This window comes from Canis lupus, chromosome 18, assembly GCF_048164855.1.
Source record: "Canis lupus baileyi chromosome 18, mCanLup2.hap1, whole genome shotgun sequence".
Taxonomy (NCBI): domain Eukaryota; kingdom Metazoa; phylum Chordata; class Mammalia; order Carnivora; family Canidae; genus Canis; species Canis lupus.
The window spans coordinates 32,290,473-32,304,794 of NC_132855.1; the positions used below are offsets into that span (position 1 = coordinate 32,290,473).

General features: G+C 39.2%; 1 protein-coding gene across 11 annotated transcripts in view; it reads left to right on the top strand.

Annotated features, from left to right (window-relative positions):
• Positions 1-7,023: 7,023 nt before the first annotated feature.
• Positions 7,024-14,322, top strand: part of ETV1 (ETS variant transcription factor 1) — a 96,441-nt gene continuing 89,142 nt past the window's right edge. Inside the window, exons 1-6 of one of the 11 annotated variants that reach the window (XM_072783965.1) lie at positions 7,024-7,246; positions 7,390-7,839; positions 8,954-9,150; positions 9,285-9,416; positions 10,243-10,330; positions 11,728-11,775. In XM_072783965.1, the coding sequence (XP_072640066.1) occupies positions 9,372-9,416; positions 10,243-10,330; positions 11,728-11,775 (181 nt within the window). In that variant the 5' untranslated portion in view covers positions 7,024-7,246; positions 7,390-7,839; positions 8,954-9,150; positions 9,285-9,371. Of the gene's footprint in view, positions 7,247-7,389; positions 7,840-8,342; positions 8,856-8,953; positions 9,151-9,257; positions 9,417-9,553; positions 9,764-10,242; positions 10,331-11,727; positions 11,776-11,972; positions 12,306-14,322 lie in introns of those variants that run through there. The other 10 variants (XM_072783967.1, XM_072783964.1, XM_072783963.1 and 7 more) reach the window with 10 other exon arrangements.

Consider the following 14,322-nt stretch of genomic DNA (forward strand, 5'->3'; position numbering starts at 1 on the left):
TTCCCCACAGCAATTTAGAAAAATAGATTTTATATCCATTATATAGATGTGGAAGCTGAGACTTAGAGAGATAAAGTGATTTGGCTTGTGTTGGAGCCAGTATTCAAATCCATGACTCTCTGATACCAAATCTTCTTTCTACTATACTGTTCATTTTCTCTCCTGCCTGGGGTTGAGTTCAACACAGTTACTGATTAAAAATAAGAAAATCGAGATTGCTTTCATAAGGGATCTAAGGGCATCAAGTACAAACCTTTCATTTAATAATTTTTTTAAAAAAGGTCACATTCATATAAGCTATGATTCTGAATTATGTATTTCGGATACTTTACGTTGCAGCCTTAGAAGTCACAAAGAATTTTTTTTTAAGATGAGAAAACTTGGGCAGTCCAGGTGGCTCAGGGGTTTAGCACTGCCTTCAGCCCAGGGCCTGATCCTGGAGACCCAGGATCCAGTCCCTCATCCGGCTCCCTGCATGGAGCCTGCTTCTCTCTCTGCTCCCCACCCCCTCTCTCTCTGTCTCTCATGAATAAATAAATAAAATCTAAAAAAAAAAAAAAAAAAAAAAAAAAAAAAAAAGATGAGAAAACCTACAAATATGAGAAATATATCGTTGAATTCAGCTTTTGAATTGAAGCCCTCTTCAATTGTCCAGTGAATTTTTATTTACTTTCAGAAAGTCATTGCTCATAACATTGCTTAAATATTTATAATCTGTTTATATTTGTAGAGCAAGGCAGTTCAGCAGCATGGTATCCATTTACTGATTCATTCATCCTGCAACAAGCATTAAACACCTTCTCTATGCCAATGACTAAGAACACAATTGTAATCAAGATCCTAAGAAGTTTATCAAATGAAGGACAGTAAGAAACCTTTACACATAATTTTAGAGCTATGGAAAAATGTCAGCTTTGAAAGCCCACAAGGAGGAATTCTCCTAATTCTACTTTGGGGATCATAACTGGGTAAAATAAACTCTTTCCAGGAAGACATTCTAGAGGAGGGATTTGGGGAAGCCAGCCTGGAAATATTATTCCTCTCAATGTCTAATACACAAAAAAGGTTAACTTGTTAGTGATTTAGATTGTTCTAAATCAAGTTGTGTCTCAGGAGAATAAAATTCCGTTTCTTTTCTTTTTTCTTTTTCTTTTTTTTTTTTAAGATTTTATTTATTTATTCATAAGAGATACCGAGAGAGAGGCAGAGACATAGGCAGAGGGAGAAGCAGGCTCTGTGCAGGGACTTGATCCTGGGACCTGATCCTGGGACTTGATCCTGGGACTCAAGGATCATACCCGGAACTGAAATAGGTGCTCACCCAGGCATCCCTAAAATTCCATTTCTAAAATGGACCTTCAGAACCCTTTTTGCCTTAGTTAGTTAACCCCTTTTTACATTTGAGGAAAGTGTAGCAACCACACCTGATTTTCTTGCTATGGTCCAGAAAAGAACTATAAGAGAGATCCCTGGGTGGCGCAGCGGTTTAGCGCGTGCCTTTGGCTCAGGGCGTGATCCTGGAGACCCCACGTTGGGCTCCTGGTGCATGGAGCCTGCTTCTCCCTCTGCCTATGTCTCTGCTTCTCTCTCTCTCTCTCTCTCTCTCTCTCTCTCTCTCTCTCTGTGACTATCATAAATAAAAATTAAAAAAAAAAGAAAAGAACTATAAGAGTAGAGATTGGTGAACTTTGTTGCTGTATTTTATTTTATTTATTTTATTTTATTATTTTTGCTGTTTATTTTAAAGTTATCCGTGACATGCCTTCAGGTGTAAAAGAAATGCAAGTTTTCCTCTTTCTAAAGGAAAGTAAAGGATTTGTATTTGGTTCTTTGCTTATTAGTTATTCCCAATTATGTATCACTTAGAAATTATGATCTCTGACCACCTACATATATTGCTATTTTTGAAATGGAGACTTTTTTGGTTCTTAGAAAACTAATTCTAATTTAAACTACTAATTCATTAATTCTTTCAATGGATTAAAAAAATGACTATAATACATGCGTATTGTAACCAGCCATTCTGAGTTCTAGGAGAAAAGTTTAGTTATCTTTTACTTCACATTAATCAGATCTACTAAAGGTACATGTGACTAAAAATAAAAGATGGGTATATCCTTCTTTTCGATGATAAATCAACAAGTTTAGGTAAATATAGTATTCACAAAAAGAAAAAAGAAGTATATATTTATATTATACAGTTTCAGTGGGGATGATATTGCCCCCACATGTTGAAAATTGAATCTTGGAGTAATGGATGTTAGGTATTACAATAGTTTGTGACTCTCCAAAGAATACAGCACATGAACAAACCTACAGTATATCTGTGATTTTAAAATTTAAAGGGAGAAGGGCAGTTAGGAATAAAAAATATCTGAAAAGGTTCCTTAGGGGGAAATAATGAAACAATGTTGAGAAACACCTTATATATATGTGTATATATATTTGTGTATGTCTATATAGGTACACTTTTATGTGCATTGTTTTCTATTTTGAACAAAAGCAGAATATAATATTCTCTATAAATTCTCTCTATATTATTCTCTATATTCTGTCTCCAGATTTTTTCACTTGACATGATAATGGGTTGGCACATACAAATGCTTACAGGGGTCAGATGGGTAACATAAACAAAAAAATAGGGATTGGAGAAGAATGTGAACCATAGCAAAATTGAGAGCCCATGCCTCTTTACCCTCTACTCCTTAAGAATAGCAATGTTTAGCTCCAGCTAATGGTTGCCATGAAGGGATTTAGTCTATTTTTATTTAGCCTATTTTTTTTAAATACCAAATTTTACATCTTCAATATTTTTTCTAGAGCCAACTTTTTTTTTTTTTTTTTAAGATTTTATTTATTTACCCATGAGAGACACAGAGAGGCAGAGACACAGGCAGAGGGAGAAGCAGGCTCCAGGCAGGAAGCCCGACGTGGGTCTTGATCCCCCGTCTCCAGGATCTTGCCTTGGGCTGAAGGCAGCGCTATAACAGGCCTTCGGGCTTTAGTAAAAGTCCAACCCAGGATTTCTCAAGAAAGATTCTGAAACCCCTTTCAACAAAATCCCCTGCAACAGAATTTGCATGTGATGTACTTGCTGGGCCCAGCTCAAGCCTACTGATTTAGAAAGTTTATGGATCTACCCAGGAATCTGAATTTTTAACAAGGAGTTTCTTATGTAATCTCAAGTTTGAGAACCAAGGACATTGCATACTTTTTAACAGCTGCACAACCAGAATTGAATTCTAAAGCATGAAACTATCATACTTTGCTAAAACCATTTCCTTGTTTATACCAGGATCTTTATCCATGCATCAATCAATTGATGGACACTTAGGCTACTTCCATATTTTGGCTCCTGTAAATAATGTTGCTATAAACATAGGGGTGCATTTATCCCTTTGAATTCTTGTATTCTTTGATTCTTTTCTGGATCATAAGGTAATTCACTTTTTAACTTTTTGAGGAAACTCCATACTGTTTTCCACAGTGATATATCAGCTTATGTCCCACCAACAGTGCACCAGGGCTTCTTTTTCTCCAAATCTTTCCCAATACTTGTTGTTTCTTGTGTTGTTGATTTTAGCCATTCTGACAGGTAAAAGGTGATATCTCATTGTGGTTTTGATTTGCATTTCCCTGATGGTTAGTGATAATGAGCATCTTTTCATGTATCTGTTGGCCATCTGATATCTTCTTTGGAGAAATGTCTGTTCATGTCTTCTGGCCATTTTTAATTAGATTTTTTCTGGGTATTGAGTTTTTTTTTTTTTAAGATTTTATTTATTTATTCATGAGAGACAGAGAGAGAGAGAGAGGCAGAGACACAGGCAGAGGGAGAAGCAGGCTCCATGAGGGGAGCCCGATGTGGGACTCGATCCTGGGACTCCAGGTTCACGCCCTGGGCCAAAGGCAGCGATAAACAGCTGAGCCACCCAGGGATGCCTGGGTATTGAGTTTTATAAGTTCTTTATATATTTTGGACTAACCCTTTATTGGAAATGTCATTTGCAAATATCTTCTCCCATTCCATAGGCTGCATTTTAGTTTTGTTGATTGTTTCCTTCATTGTGGAGAAGCTTTTTATACAATGGAATATTACTTAGCAATAAAAAAGAATGAAATCTTGCCATTTGCAATGACATGGATAGAGCTAGAGAGTATAACGCTAAGCAAAATAAGTCAGAGAAAGGCAAACATCATTTGATTTCACTCATGTGGAATTTAAGAAACCAAACAAAGAGAAATAAGAAAGAGAGACAGAAATAGAAGAAAAGACTCTTAATTATAGAGAACAAACTGATTATTACCAGAGGGGAGGGTTGGGGGGAGGGATGAGTTAAATAGGTAATGGGAATTAAAAAGTGCACTTGTGATGAACAGTGGTTGTTGGATGGAAGTGTTGATTCACCATATTGTACACGTGAAACTAATATAACACTGTATATTAACTATTGAGAGCAAAAATAAAAACTTAAAAAACAAAAACCATTCCCTTATTGATAGCTATTAAAATTGCTTCTAAATTTTTTCCTTCATAAATAATACTTCAATAAATGCTCTTTTGCACACTGCTTTTATTTTTATAGGGTAGATCCCAAATCAGATTATAGGGTCTAATTTTAGGATCTAAAAAATATTGTAAATTTTAGGATCCAGTAGATACTGTAAAATTACTTTAAAAATGTTGCATAAAGTCACAGTCTGACCAGCAATATATATGAGTGTCCTTATCCCAACACTGACATCTCCAGGTATTAAAATTTTTTTTAATGCTCTTTATTTTTTAAATGTATAATGTTGTGACTTCTGGTGCAGTTAAGAATTTTATAATCACATGTTTGCAATTCCTCTTCTTGGGTAGTTTGCAGATATCCTCAAGCTGACAATGGCAGGTTTGAAAGTGGGAGCCAAGACATTGTACACAATGTCAATTTCTTTGATACCCTTCCCTTCTTCCTAGGCTCCACCCTTCCATTAAATCCCTGCTTTTTCTTCTCACAGGGAATCTACTAAGCCACTAATTATTTTTCACCATTTTGGCAGGTCTTTAAGTTTTCTTTTGGAATTATAGTCATTTGTTTATTTCCTTTGCACATTTGGCTACTTAATAGTCAATTTTTTCCTTACCTATTTGATGTAGCTCTGTGCAAATTAGGCCATTAACAATTTGCTTTATACAATATTTTTAAGAAGCAAATTATAAAAGGTACTATCTTAGTTAATAATCAACCCAATTTGAACAAACTTTATTTCGTTTTAATCATATTAATCATATAAAACGGGCAGTATCATTTCTCTCTCTTTTTTTTTTGCTGCTTTTAGAAACTCACTCTATTTAACATCATGCATTTTCAGTATAATGGTATAATAAGAAACTGCAGAAAAGCCCTAATGAATATTATTTTATTAAATATCAGCAAAGGAACTATAAGGATTTAAGTAGCTTATATGAAAGTTAAAAACTTTCCAAACTCGGAAATGGATTTTTTTTTTTTTTTTGAAGGGGGGGGTGCTTTCTCTCAAGAGCTCCTATTTCAAAACCCAGATGGGATTTCAAAATACAAGTAAATAAATGTCAAAGCCTCTTGGCCTCTGTTCTGCCATTCTTTGCCTGAAATCCTGCCAAAATGAAATTTTCCATTCAAGGACTGGCATTTGCTAAGCTGATTTTTTTTTTTTTTTTTTTTTTAAAGACTCACTTTCAAAAGTAGTGGAAATTCTGTGCAACTTTTGACGTTCCTCTCTGTGGATAGAACAGCTGCCTCTGTGGACATTTCCCACAATGGCACTTTTTTCTGAAAAACGAATTTTCAGTCCTTGCAGTGTCCTCAGCAACTAGGTCTATTGGTGGTTCCCCACCGCCAGGGCCAAGCATAGAAAATAAACAGGAGCCCAACGAAAAGCTCTAGTGTTTCACTAGGTATCACAGCACAGAAGGAAAGAGAAAGGCCAGAAGAGAAAGTGAGAGAGAGGAGCATGGTCCAATAGTTCACTTGCTTAGAAGGGTCCATTTATTTCAGAAAAACATTGTGCTGTCTCAACAAAACTGAGCTGTAGTGAGACTGACTGTCTGCTTATTCTCATACCATCATTTTCAATTACTGTTAAGATCAAATAGTTCAGAGCTGAGTGCGTTTGGAGAATCCAAAGGCGGAAATACAGATCCCCCCTCACTCCGGAGTAAAATCGGGAGGATTAGGGCGCTGCTTCTGTCTGCCAGTCCAGCGCTGGTGGGGAGGAGGGGGAGTGCTTTGGGGAGCCTGTAAAACAGGGAGCACTTGGGAAATGGAAACTAACACTGTCAGCCAGAAAAACCCTGCAGTGTTCCTCCATGAAACTTCAAGAAGCTCACAAGCAACTGTGGGATAAATTAAAGGTAAAAATGGAAAGTTGGGTGAGAAAACTGAAATCTATCTGCAGTTGAACTGTTGGCACTTCTGAAAGCGGCGGCTTGAAGCTGGCAATGAGTTACTAGTCTGTCCTTGGGCTTTCTCCCCACTCGCCTTAGCTCTCTCCCTCTCCTCTTTTGCAGCTTTTCTGGTAGACAGTGCACCCTGAGATTGTCGCCCTGGGAGCCCTTCTTTGAATTTCCGACTTTTTTTTTTTTTCCCCCTCTTGTTCTCAGACCTAAGCCTCCCTTTCCTCAGATAGTATTTGTTCAGGGACGCATCACAGACGAGGTAGCGGGGTAGGAAAAAGTGTTTTTTCGGCTTTGGGGAACTTGGGCCTTTGTGGTGTCATTTCCCCTGCCCCGCCACGCCCCCAACCACGTGACCAAGAAAGGCCGGAATTTTGTGAATGGAGCCGAAAGGTGGCTGCAGGGGCGGGAGAAGCTCCGCCCCCTTCCCCGGAGCGGCCAATCTGCTAGCGGAGCGCTGCGGGGTCAGCAATAAACAACAATGGGCTGGGAACATACGACACGTGATTGGCTGAGGCGGGAAGCTCCGCCCCCTCCCGGTTACCCTGGATACCCGTCAGGCTCTGGCCGCCGAGAAGGTCTTTGGAAACTGTTGCTCACGTTACAGAGGCTGGTTTATCCCGGGAATGCTGGGCGGCGGGGCACCCTAGCTCTTGGCTCCCCGCCTGACTACACCCTCAGAATGTACCCCAGAGCCTCACTATTCCGCTTCGAGGGCCAGGGAACCCTTCCCTGGGGCCGAGGTTTAAGTGCAGTTCCCGCTCAAAATGCTTGTGGGTGCTCGCGTGTGCACCGGCTCTCTCATTTACTAGTGTCAGGGAATGCACGGTGGGTGTCCACAGTTACTGGGTGTTTACCCAGTAATACTTTTGCTGTTGCTGCTTATTAAAAAAAAAAAAGAAAGAAAGAAAAAAAAACACTTTTTAAAATTATTTTATTTTATTTTATTTTTTTTTACATTACCCTCCTAGGTTCCCTCCATGGGGTCCGGAATGGAGTCTTGTGGGCTCACACTCCCATTTAAATGCGTCTCTCTCACGTTCCATTTAAGGCAGGAAACTTTGCAATAGAAATTGAGAACTGCAGCACGTTTCTCTACGGGCGGAACAGCTGCCGGAAACGTCCTTTGGTCTCCAGCTCTGGACGCCATCAGGATCACAAGTGAATTTCAACACCACTAAGTCCCTGGTCCCATCCGCACGGCCTCCCATCGACTGTTGCTGGGCCGAGGCTGCTTTCTGAGCGACTTTTGGCCGCTCCGAGCCTCCGAGGCGCGCCAGGGCAAGTGGTTTCAGACTTGCAGCCCCCACTTGGTAACGTCCAGATCCTGGTCCTTGAAACCCGAGCCCTACGGCCGCTCGCCCCCGGCTCCGGGCTCCGGCTGTTTAAAAGCTGGAGAGGAAGTGAGAGCGTCAAGTACAGTAAGTGACACCCTCCGCCTCCGTGTGTACATAACAAAAGCTCAGGAAACTTGCGGGTGCCCGGGACATCCGAGCCACCCCATCCCTCCCTGGTCCTCCCCACCTCCACAGCGGGCTGGGAGCACCTTGCCCCAGTGCACGCGTGGGACACATGTGTTGTTTTTTATACTTTTCCTCGCCTAGATTGATTGCTCTGGGGTCCTGCTAAATTTCCCTCCCAACGCAGCCGCTCCTTACAAGCAATCCCTCAGTTCCCGGGTGCTTTTTCTTTATTTTACTGCCCCATGAGCGATACGATCTCGTTTTACGTGACGGCTGGCGGTTCAAAAGTGGTGCTGGATGCCGGGAAAACGGGAAAAGAATTTGGGCCAAAAGCTTAGTAGGAACGAGTCTGCCAGAGCCAAGGGGGGCTCCCCATCAGGTTAAAAGTAGGGGGTGGGGGTGGGGGTGGGGGTGCTGGAGATGTTGAGGGAGCGGATTCGGGGGAGGAAGGAGGCACGGGCTCGATGGGTCGCACTTGAGAGTGTACACCCGAACCGAGCAAAAGTGATGTAGGCAATTAGCCCCGTAGTGGACCAAACACACCACCGGCGAGGAACACTAGCGACTCGACACACATGGCTTCGGTGTCCCGGACGCCCGGACAGCCCGCAGCGCCGTAGGGAGGCAGCTGATGTCCTCGGTGGCGTTCGCAGGCGGTGGCTCCGGCGCCCTCCCGCCCGCCCGCGGAGCATCGGCTCGGGAGAGGGGCGCGAGGGATCCTCGAGAAGGGGCCGCGAGCCGCCTGATTGACAGCTCGAAATCTGATCTTGTGAAAGAGACGCGGAGCCAATGGGAGGCAGCGATCCATCAGTTTGGATTGGAGGCCCCTGGAGGAGAAGTAGAGGAAAAACCACCGAATTGAGCTCTGTCAGAGGCGCTTTCGGCTTCCAAAGGGGAAGTGCTGGGCAATAATTAATGTTTTTATTAAATTTGGAGGGAATTTTTTGCAGCCGTTCGCCTAGCGTGGCCTTCAGGTGGGTCTTTCCAACAACTTTTTATGTCTCTCCAGATAATTGCATGGTTGTGGGTTGCAAAAACTATCCTTATGAAAGAGGTGTCTCCGTCTCTTTAGTCCCGTTAGGTGCAAAGCAAGTCTCGTTGATCGCCATTGCTAGTTTTGCACACGTTTGCGAATCAGAGCTGCCCGGGGTACACCGACCGCGCAGGGAAACATCGAGAGTGTAAATAAATACATCGCCTCTGGTTCGGATTTTTGCTACTGCCGAAAATATGTAAATTGTGAACTCTGTTGGCTCTCTTTGGATCCAGGTGAAGGAGGCGGTGTAGGGAGGGTTATTTTTGTGAATGGGACTGTCGGAGGGTAATTAGTTATGCAAATTCAAGAGCTTCATTCATGATTTTTTTTTTTTTTTTAGCCTAAAAGCCATCTTGTTCCCCTCTAGGTTGATAGAAGTCCAGATCCCGAGGAAATCTCCAGCTAAATGCTCAAAATATAAAACACTCAGCTGAGATTTGCGAAGAGCAGCAGAATGGATGGATTTTATGACCAGCAAGTGCCTTACATGGTCACCAATGTGAGTGATCAGTTCGAAAGTTGCTGTTTATAAACTTGACTCCAACGGGGGGGGGGGGGGGGAGGAGGGAGAGAATGAGAAGGGAGGGGGTAAGGGGGTTGGGATTGCAGATACTTTATCTGCTTTGTTGCCACTGTAGGGCGACTCTGCTTCTAGAAGCCCAATCTTCAAAATGAGCTTACCTTTCAGTGATTTGGATAAGGCATAGTTTTGTTTTTAAGACCCCCCCCCCCTTTTCTTTTCTGATTAAAGTGCCCAAGATGAGTGGAAGAGGAGACGCAGGGCAGCAGCAGCTGCTGCACTCAAAGTTTTTGGCTGGGTTTGTCTGCCACATTGAAAAGAATGAAGTTGAGACAAATGCTGACACTTTTTGTTTACATGGGGTGTTTTTGTTTCTTTTTTTGTCGTCTCCTTTTTTTCCTCATGTTTTTAATTTCACCACTCTATTTTTATTTTTTTGTTTTGGGGGGGTGGTATCAGAGAGAATAAAATTCACTGTATTTTAGTCCAGCTTTGATCCAGCTAAAAACGACTTTAAGTGTGATTGCTTAATGTTGTTTTGATGCTGAGATGCCATGAATATATGACTGATAAGTAGTAGTGTGTTACGCTTGGCGCTGGGAAGCAACTCTCCCTGGTTGTTGAATTCTCAGCCTAAGCTCTCACTGTCAGATGAACGCAGAAAATGAATATTGGAATTGATACTATGGACTTTTATTTTTCTATTTAGAGAGAGGATCCGGTAGGCTTATGGTTGCATGTGTTTTTTTGTGTGTGACATCTGAGGTTTACATTTTTTAAAAGGATTTTATCTTTCCCTTTGTAGAATCAGCGTGGGAGAAATTGTAACGAGAAACCAACAAATGTCAGGAAAAGAAAATTCATTAACAGAGATCTGGCTCATGATTCAGAAGGTGAGGTTTGATTTTGGGCTGAATTCCTCCCTCTTCACCTATCCTCCCCACCTTCATAAAGCAGAGGAGTACTTCAGTCTTAGCTTAAAAATAACAATCTTTCAAATTACTGCATTTAACTGAGACTTTTACTTGGAGCAATTCACATAATGTGACAGTTTGCATTGGAGGATATTTTATGGCCCTGTCACAAACTAATGAAAGAAGGAAATAAAAACTTAACAGTGACATCCTTCTCTTAATCGTTCTTTTGTGTTTAAATACTCTTGTCCATATGGCACATAACTAATTCCATACACTGAGGTCACAATTTTAAAATATCCAACACAGTGAGACAAAGTAAGCAGCTAGGTATACTACTTAATTTCTCATTTCTACTCTATTATAAGTTAAACGATGTGAATGGTAGTTTGATTTCCCATTCCTCTTACACTAAAACCATTTACTGTTATCAAACTTTTCATGGATAATTTTGATGACTACATGGTGAGGTCATAGTATCTTGTTTATAGGCCTTTGAGTGTTCACTGAATCATAATTAAGGCCTAATTTATAATTATAATACCTATTTGGGAAATTAGGTTACAGATTTTTTTTTTTTAAGGCACTGTTGGTTAGGAGGTCAATATTTTATAAATTATTCCAGCCATACAGGAGCATTCATAATGAACTTAATATACTGAGATTTAATTATCAAAGTTCAGTTTGCCATTTTGATGAGGCATATTGAATTCTGAAACTTAACTCAAATCTTCATACATGTTGGACACCCTCTCCCTCCTACTATGACAGAATTCAGAGTTTGGGACTTGATAATAAACAGGTGCCAGGGAATTATCTTACTTTTACTTTTGTAAATCTATTCATGTAGAAATTTTCCTCTAAGATCTTGTGTTTAAAAGTTGTCCCTTTTAATTTTGAGCCATTGAAACTCAAAACATACGGTGCTTTAAGAATTGTACCAGGTACTGTTACATCTTTTATATAAGGTTCAGAAGATAAAAAGAAAGTGATTGTCAGCCTTTCTCCTCTTTCCTCTGCAAGAATTGACTCTATTTAAGAAAGGTTTACATGGACAGATACACCTTCACCTCAGCCTTTTTTGAATCCTAGTGTATGTGTGTCCCTGAGCTTATTATTACGTTGTTAAAAGGGGGAAAATATTGCCTTCGTTATTTAATTCACTAAAAGAATCTCTTAAAGAAGTATTGCTTAATAGCCATTAACAGGGCAGGATTATTGAGCTATTTAAGTCATGAATCTTATTTTCTTTTTGTATTGACTCCCCTCCCCAAATTAAATTGATACTTAATACCAATTTCATGACAAACATTTCCATTTAATGGAGCCTAAAGGTTTTTCAAATCTTCTGTTTATGTCTCTGACTTGTTTTTTAGAACTCTTTCAAGATCTAAGTCAATTACAGGAAACATGGCTTGCAGAAGGTAAGGCAAAAAAAAAAAAAAAAATAAAGCTTTAAAAGGAGGGGAAAAGCAACTCTAGAAGGGGGAAAAAAGTCCTGAAGTTGCTGTCTTAATGTTCAGCCCAATTAATTGAGCTCTAAAAGAGCCACCTCATGTGTCATGCATACATTAGAGTCTCTGATGAGTTTGTCTTTGGGGAATCTGGGGCTGCACTACCCAGTGTCATCACAAATTACCAGGAGAAATTGCTTCCAGCTCACAATCACATCTGCTTTTGGCAAGAACTAATGCACCAAGACTTCAAGTTCTAAGCCTCTGTTCAGATTTTAATTGCAATTGATCAGGTTTATATTATTGTACCTCGAGAGACCTACTAGAGCCAGATCCCGGCTTGCTGTTTCTTTTAGAGCAGCGCATATCATTATTTGGTGTTCTGGTGGAGGACTTTTCTGATGGCAGAAATTAGTTTCTCTGGGTTCATCAGGACGGGATGCTTCAAGATTTAAGTGCAAGTGTCTTCTTTCCACCTTGCTCACAACACAGAACGTTAGGTGTGTATGCAATACTTAGGAAATCTATGGCTTTAAAAGAAATCTTTGGGGGATTTGAGGATTTAAAAAAATGTTTTCTATTTGTTGCTATTATGTGATATTTGCTGAAATTGATTTTTGCTTTTGTGTCACTTTTATTAGGATTTATTTACTACAGCAATGTGACATCTAAAGGCTTTACTCTTATTTTTAATTACTTTTTAGTAAAATTTTGTGTTACAGTCTATCGGATCTTTTACTGGCTGGAACTTTATTTTATAGGAACAATGAGATATTGCTTCAATACAGCTTGATACAACTTGAGAAATGCCTAATCTTGAGGGGCTCTTTTTGGTGTCCATAATTTGATTTTTCTTTTGGGTTTGTCAGAAATGTGAAATATTAATTTTATCCGAGGATGTGTTTTATGGGAAACACAAAGAGAAAATTATACACATTTTAGCATTGAGTATAATTTATATTTCTGTCTGTATGTTAAATGGGAAACATGGCATTTTTGGAACAGATTTTTTAAGGTTGTTAAAAGAAGAGAGAGGGTCTCTTTAAATGGAACCCAAGTGTTGCTATTGCTACTTTGAAACAGACTGCAGTATTTGATCGGTGGTCTTGCTTGCAGTTCATCAAGTTGCTGTTAGCATGTAAAATAAGTTTCTTTGTTTTGCTGATATTCTGGTTCTCCAAAAAGCTCTTGCAGTCTTTATAAATCTTTTAAGTTAAGTAGCTTTCCCAGTAGCCTTTTGAAAGGGTGGTTGTATTTGCATGTTCAAAAAAAGGTAAGTATTAATGAAAGTTTTAGTTATATTTAAAGGTCATTTTGCTTGTCTCTGTAAATGAAACTTATTGCAATAGGTTACTTACTGTTGCAACACAAACTATATATCCAAACCTAACTTTTTCAAGAAAAATTTACACAGAGATTGTGGTGTTAACTTTGATCTGTTAGTTTTGCAAAGTTGAAGGTTGTAAGGACATTACATTTATGAGGACATTTATTCGCTTATCTAAAATAACTTGAAATGTCTATTTTAATTGTTCTCGAAGGTTTGTTAGTTCTTAGATGTTTAAGTCTCATTGATTCCAAGTCATTGGACTTGCTGGCAGATTTTGCATGTGCATAGCAACTCTGTTTCTGGAATTTTAAAATGTGTATTCTGTGACAGACTCTTGCCATTTTATAATCAGTTTTAGTACAGTCTCTTACTTTTGACTTGTTTTGTTTATTTGTCGCTTGGTAAGTGATTTGAATAACTTATCCAAGTTAATCTTTTAAAACTCTGCACTGAAAAAAAGAAAACTGCACTGAATGTATTTTTACCCATGTTTATTAACGCACCTGTAAATCAGATCTGAAGATCTAACTTTATATAAAACAAATCTAGAAAATGACTGATGTATTTGGAGGAACATGGGCTTTTACTCAGAAAATAATTAAGAAGCTTAAATTAGTTTTAAGGAATTAATCCTGGAGGTGTTTTATTGAATACTCAGGTGGGCGACTGTTTACAAACTATGGATAAGACTGCATTTTAGGATAATGTAAACAGTTTTCAAAATAGCTTACATTAATTTATCCTATCATGATATAAGCAAAATGTTGTTATTATGATTTTTAAAATCTAATAATGGAGATTTTTTTTTACTATTTGTTAATAGACTGCATATTTATTTTTATTTTTGGCAATTCTATATAATTATGTTTTTGTTTTAGCATTTTAATTGACTTATCTCACATCTTGAATTAAGAGATCTTAAAATTACATTAGATTATTTGTAGCTAGATTTGTCCATTTCTGTCCTTCTGGACATCTAGAAATTAAAACATTGCCAAATTGGCAGACTATGGACTGTTTATATATTTCTTTTCATAATGCTTGGTAGCCAAGAAAGTGACCGTGGAATTTTAAGGCATCTTGACCCTTTTAGAAAAGATCATTGGCAATTAACCAAGTTTCTCTCATGAGTTAGCATCCCACTGGGAAGTTAAACAGGTCTAAAAATCTTATTAGACATGAGAGTC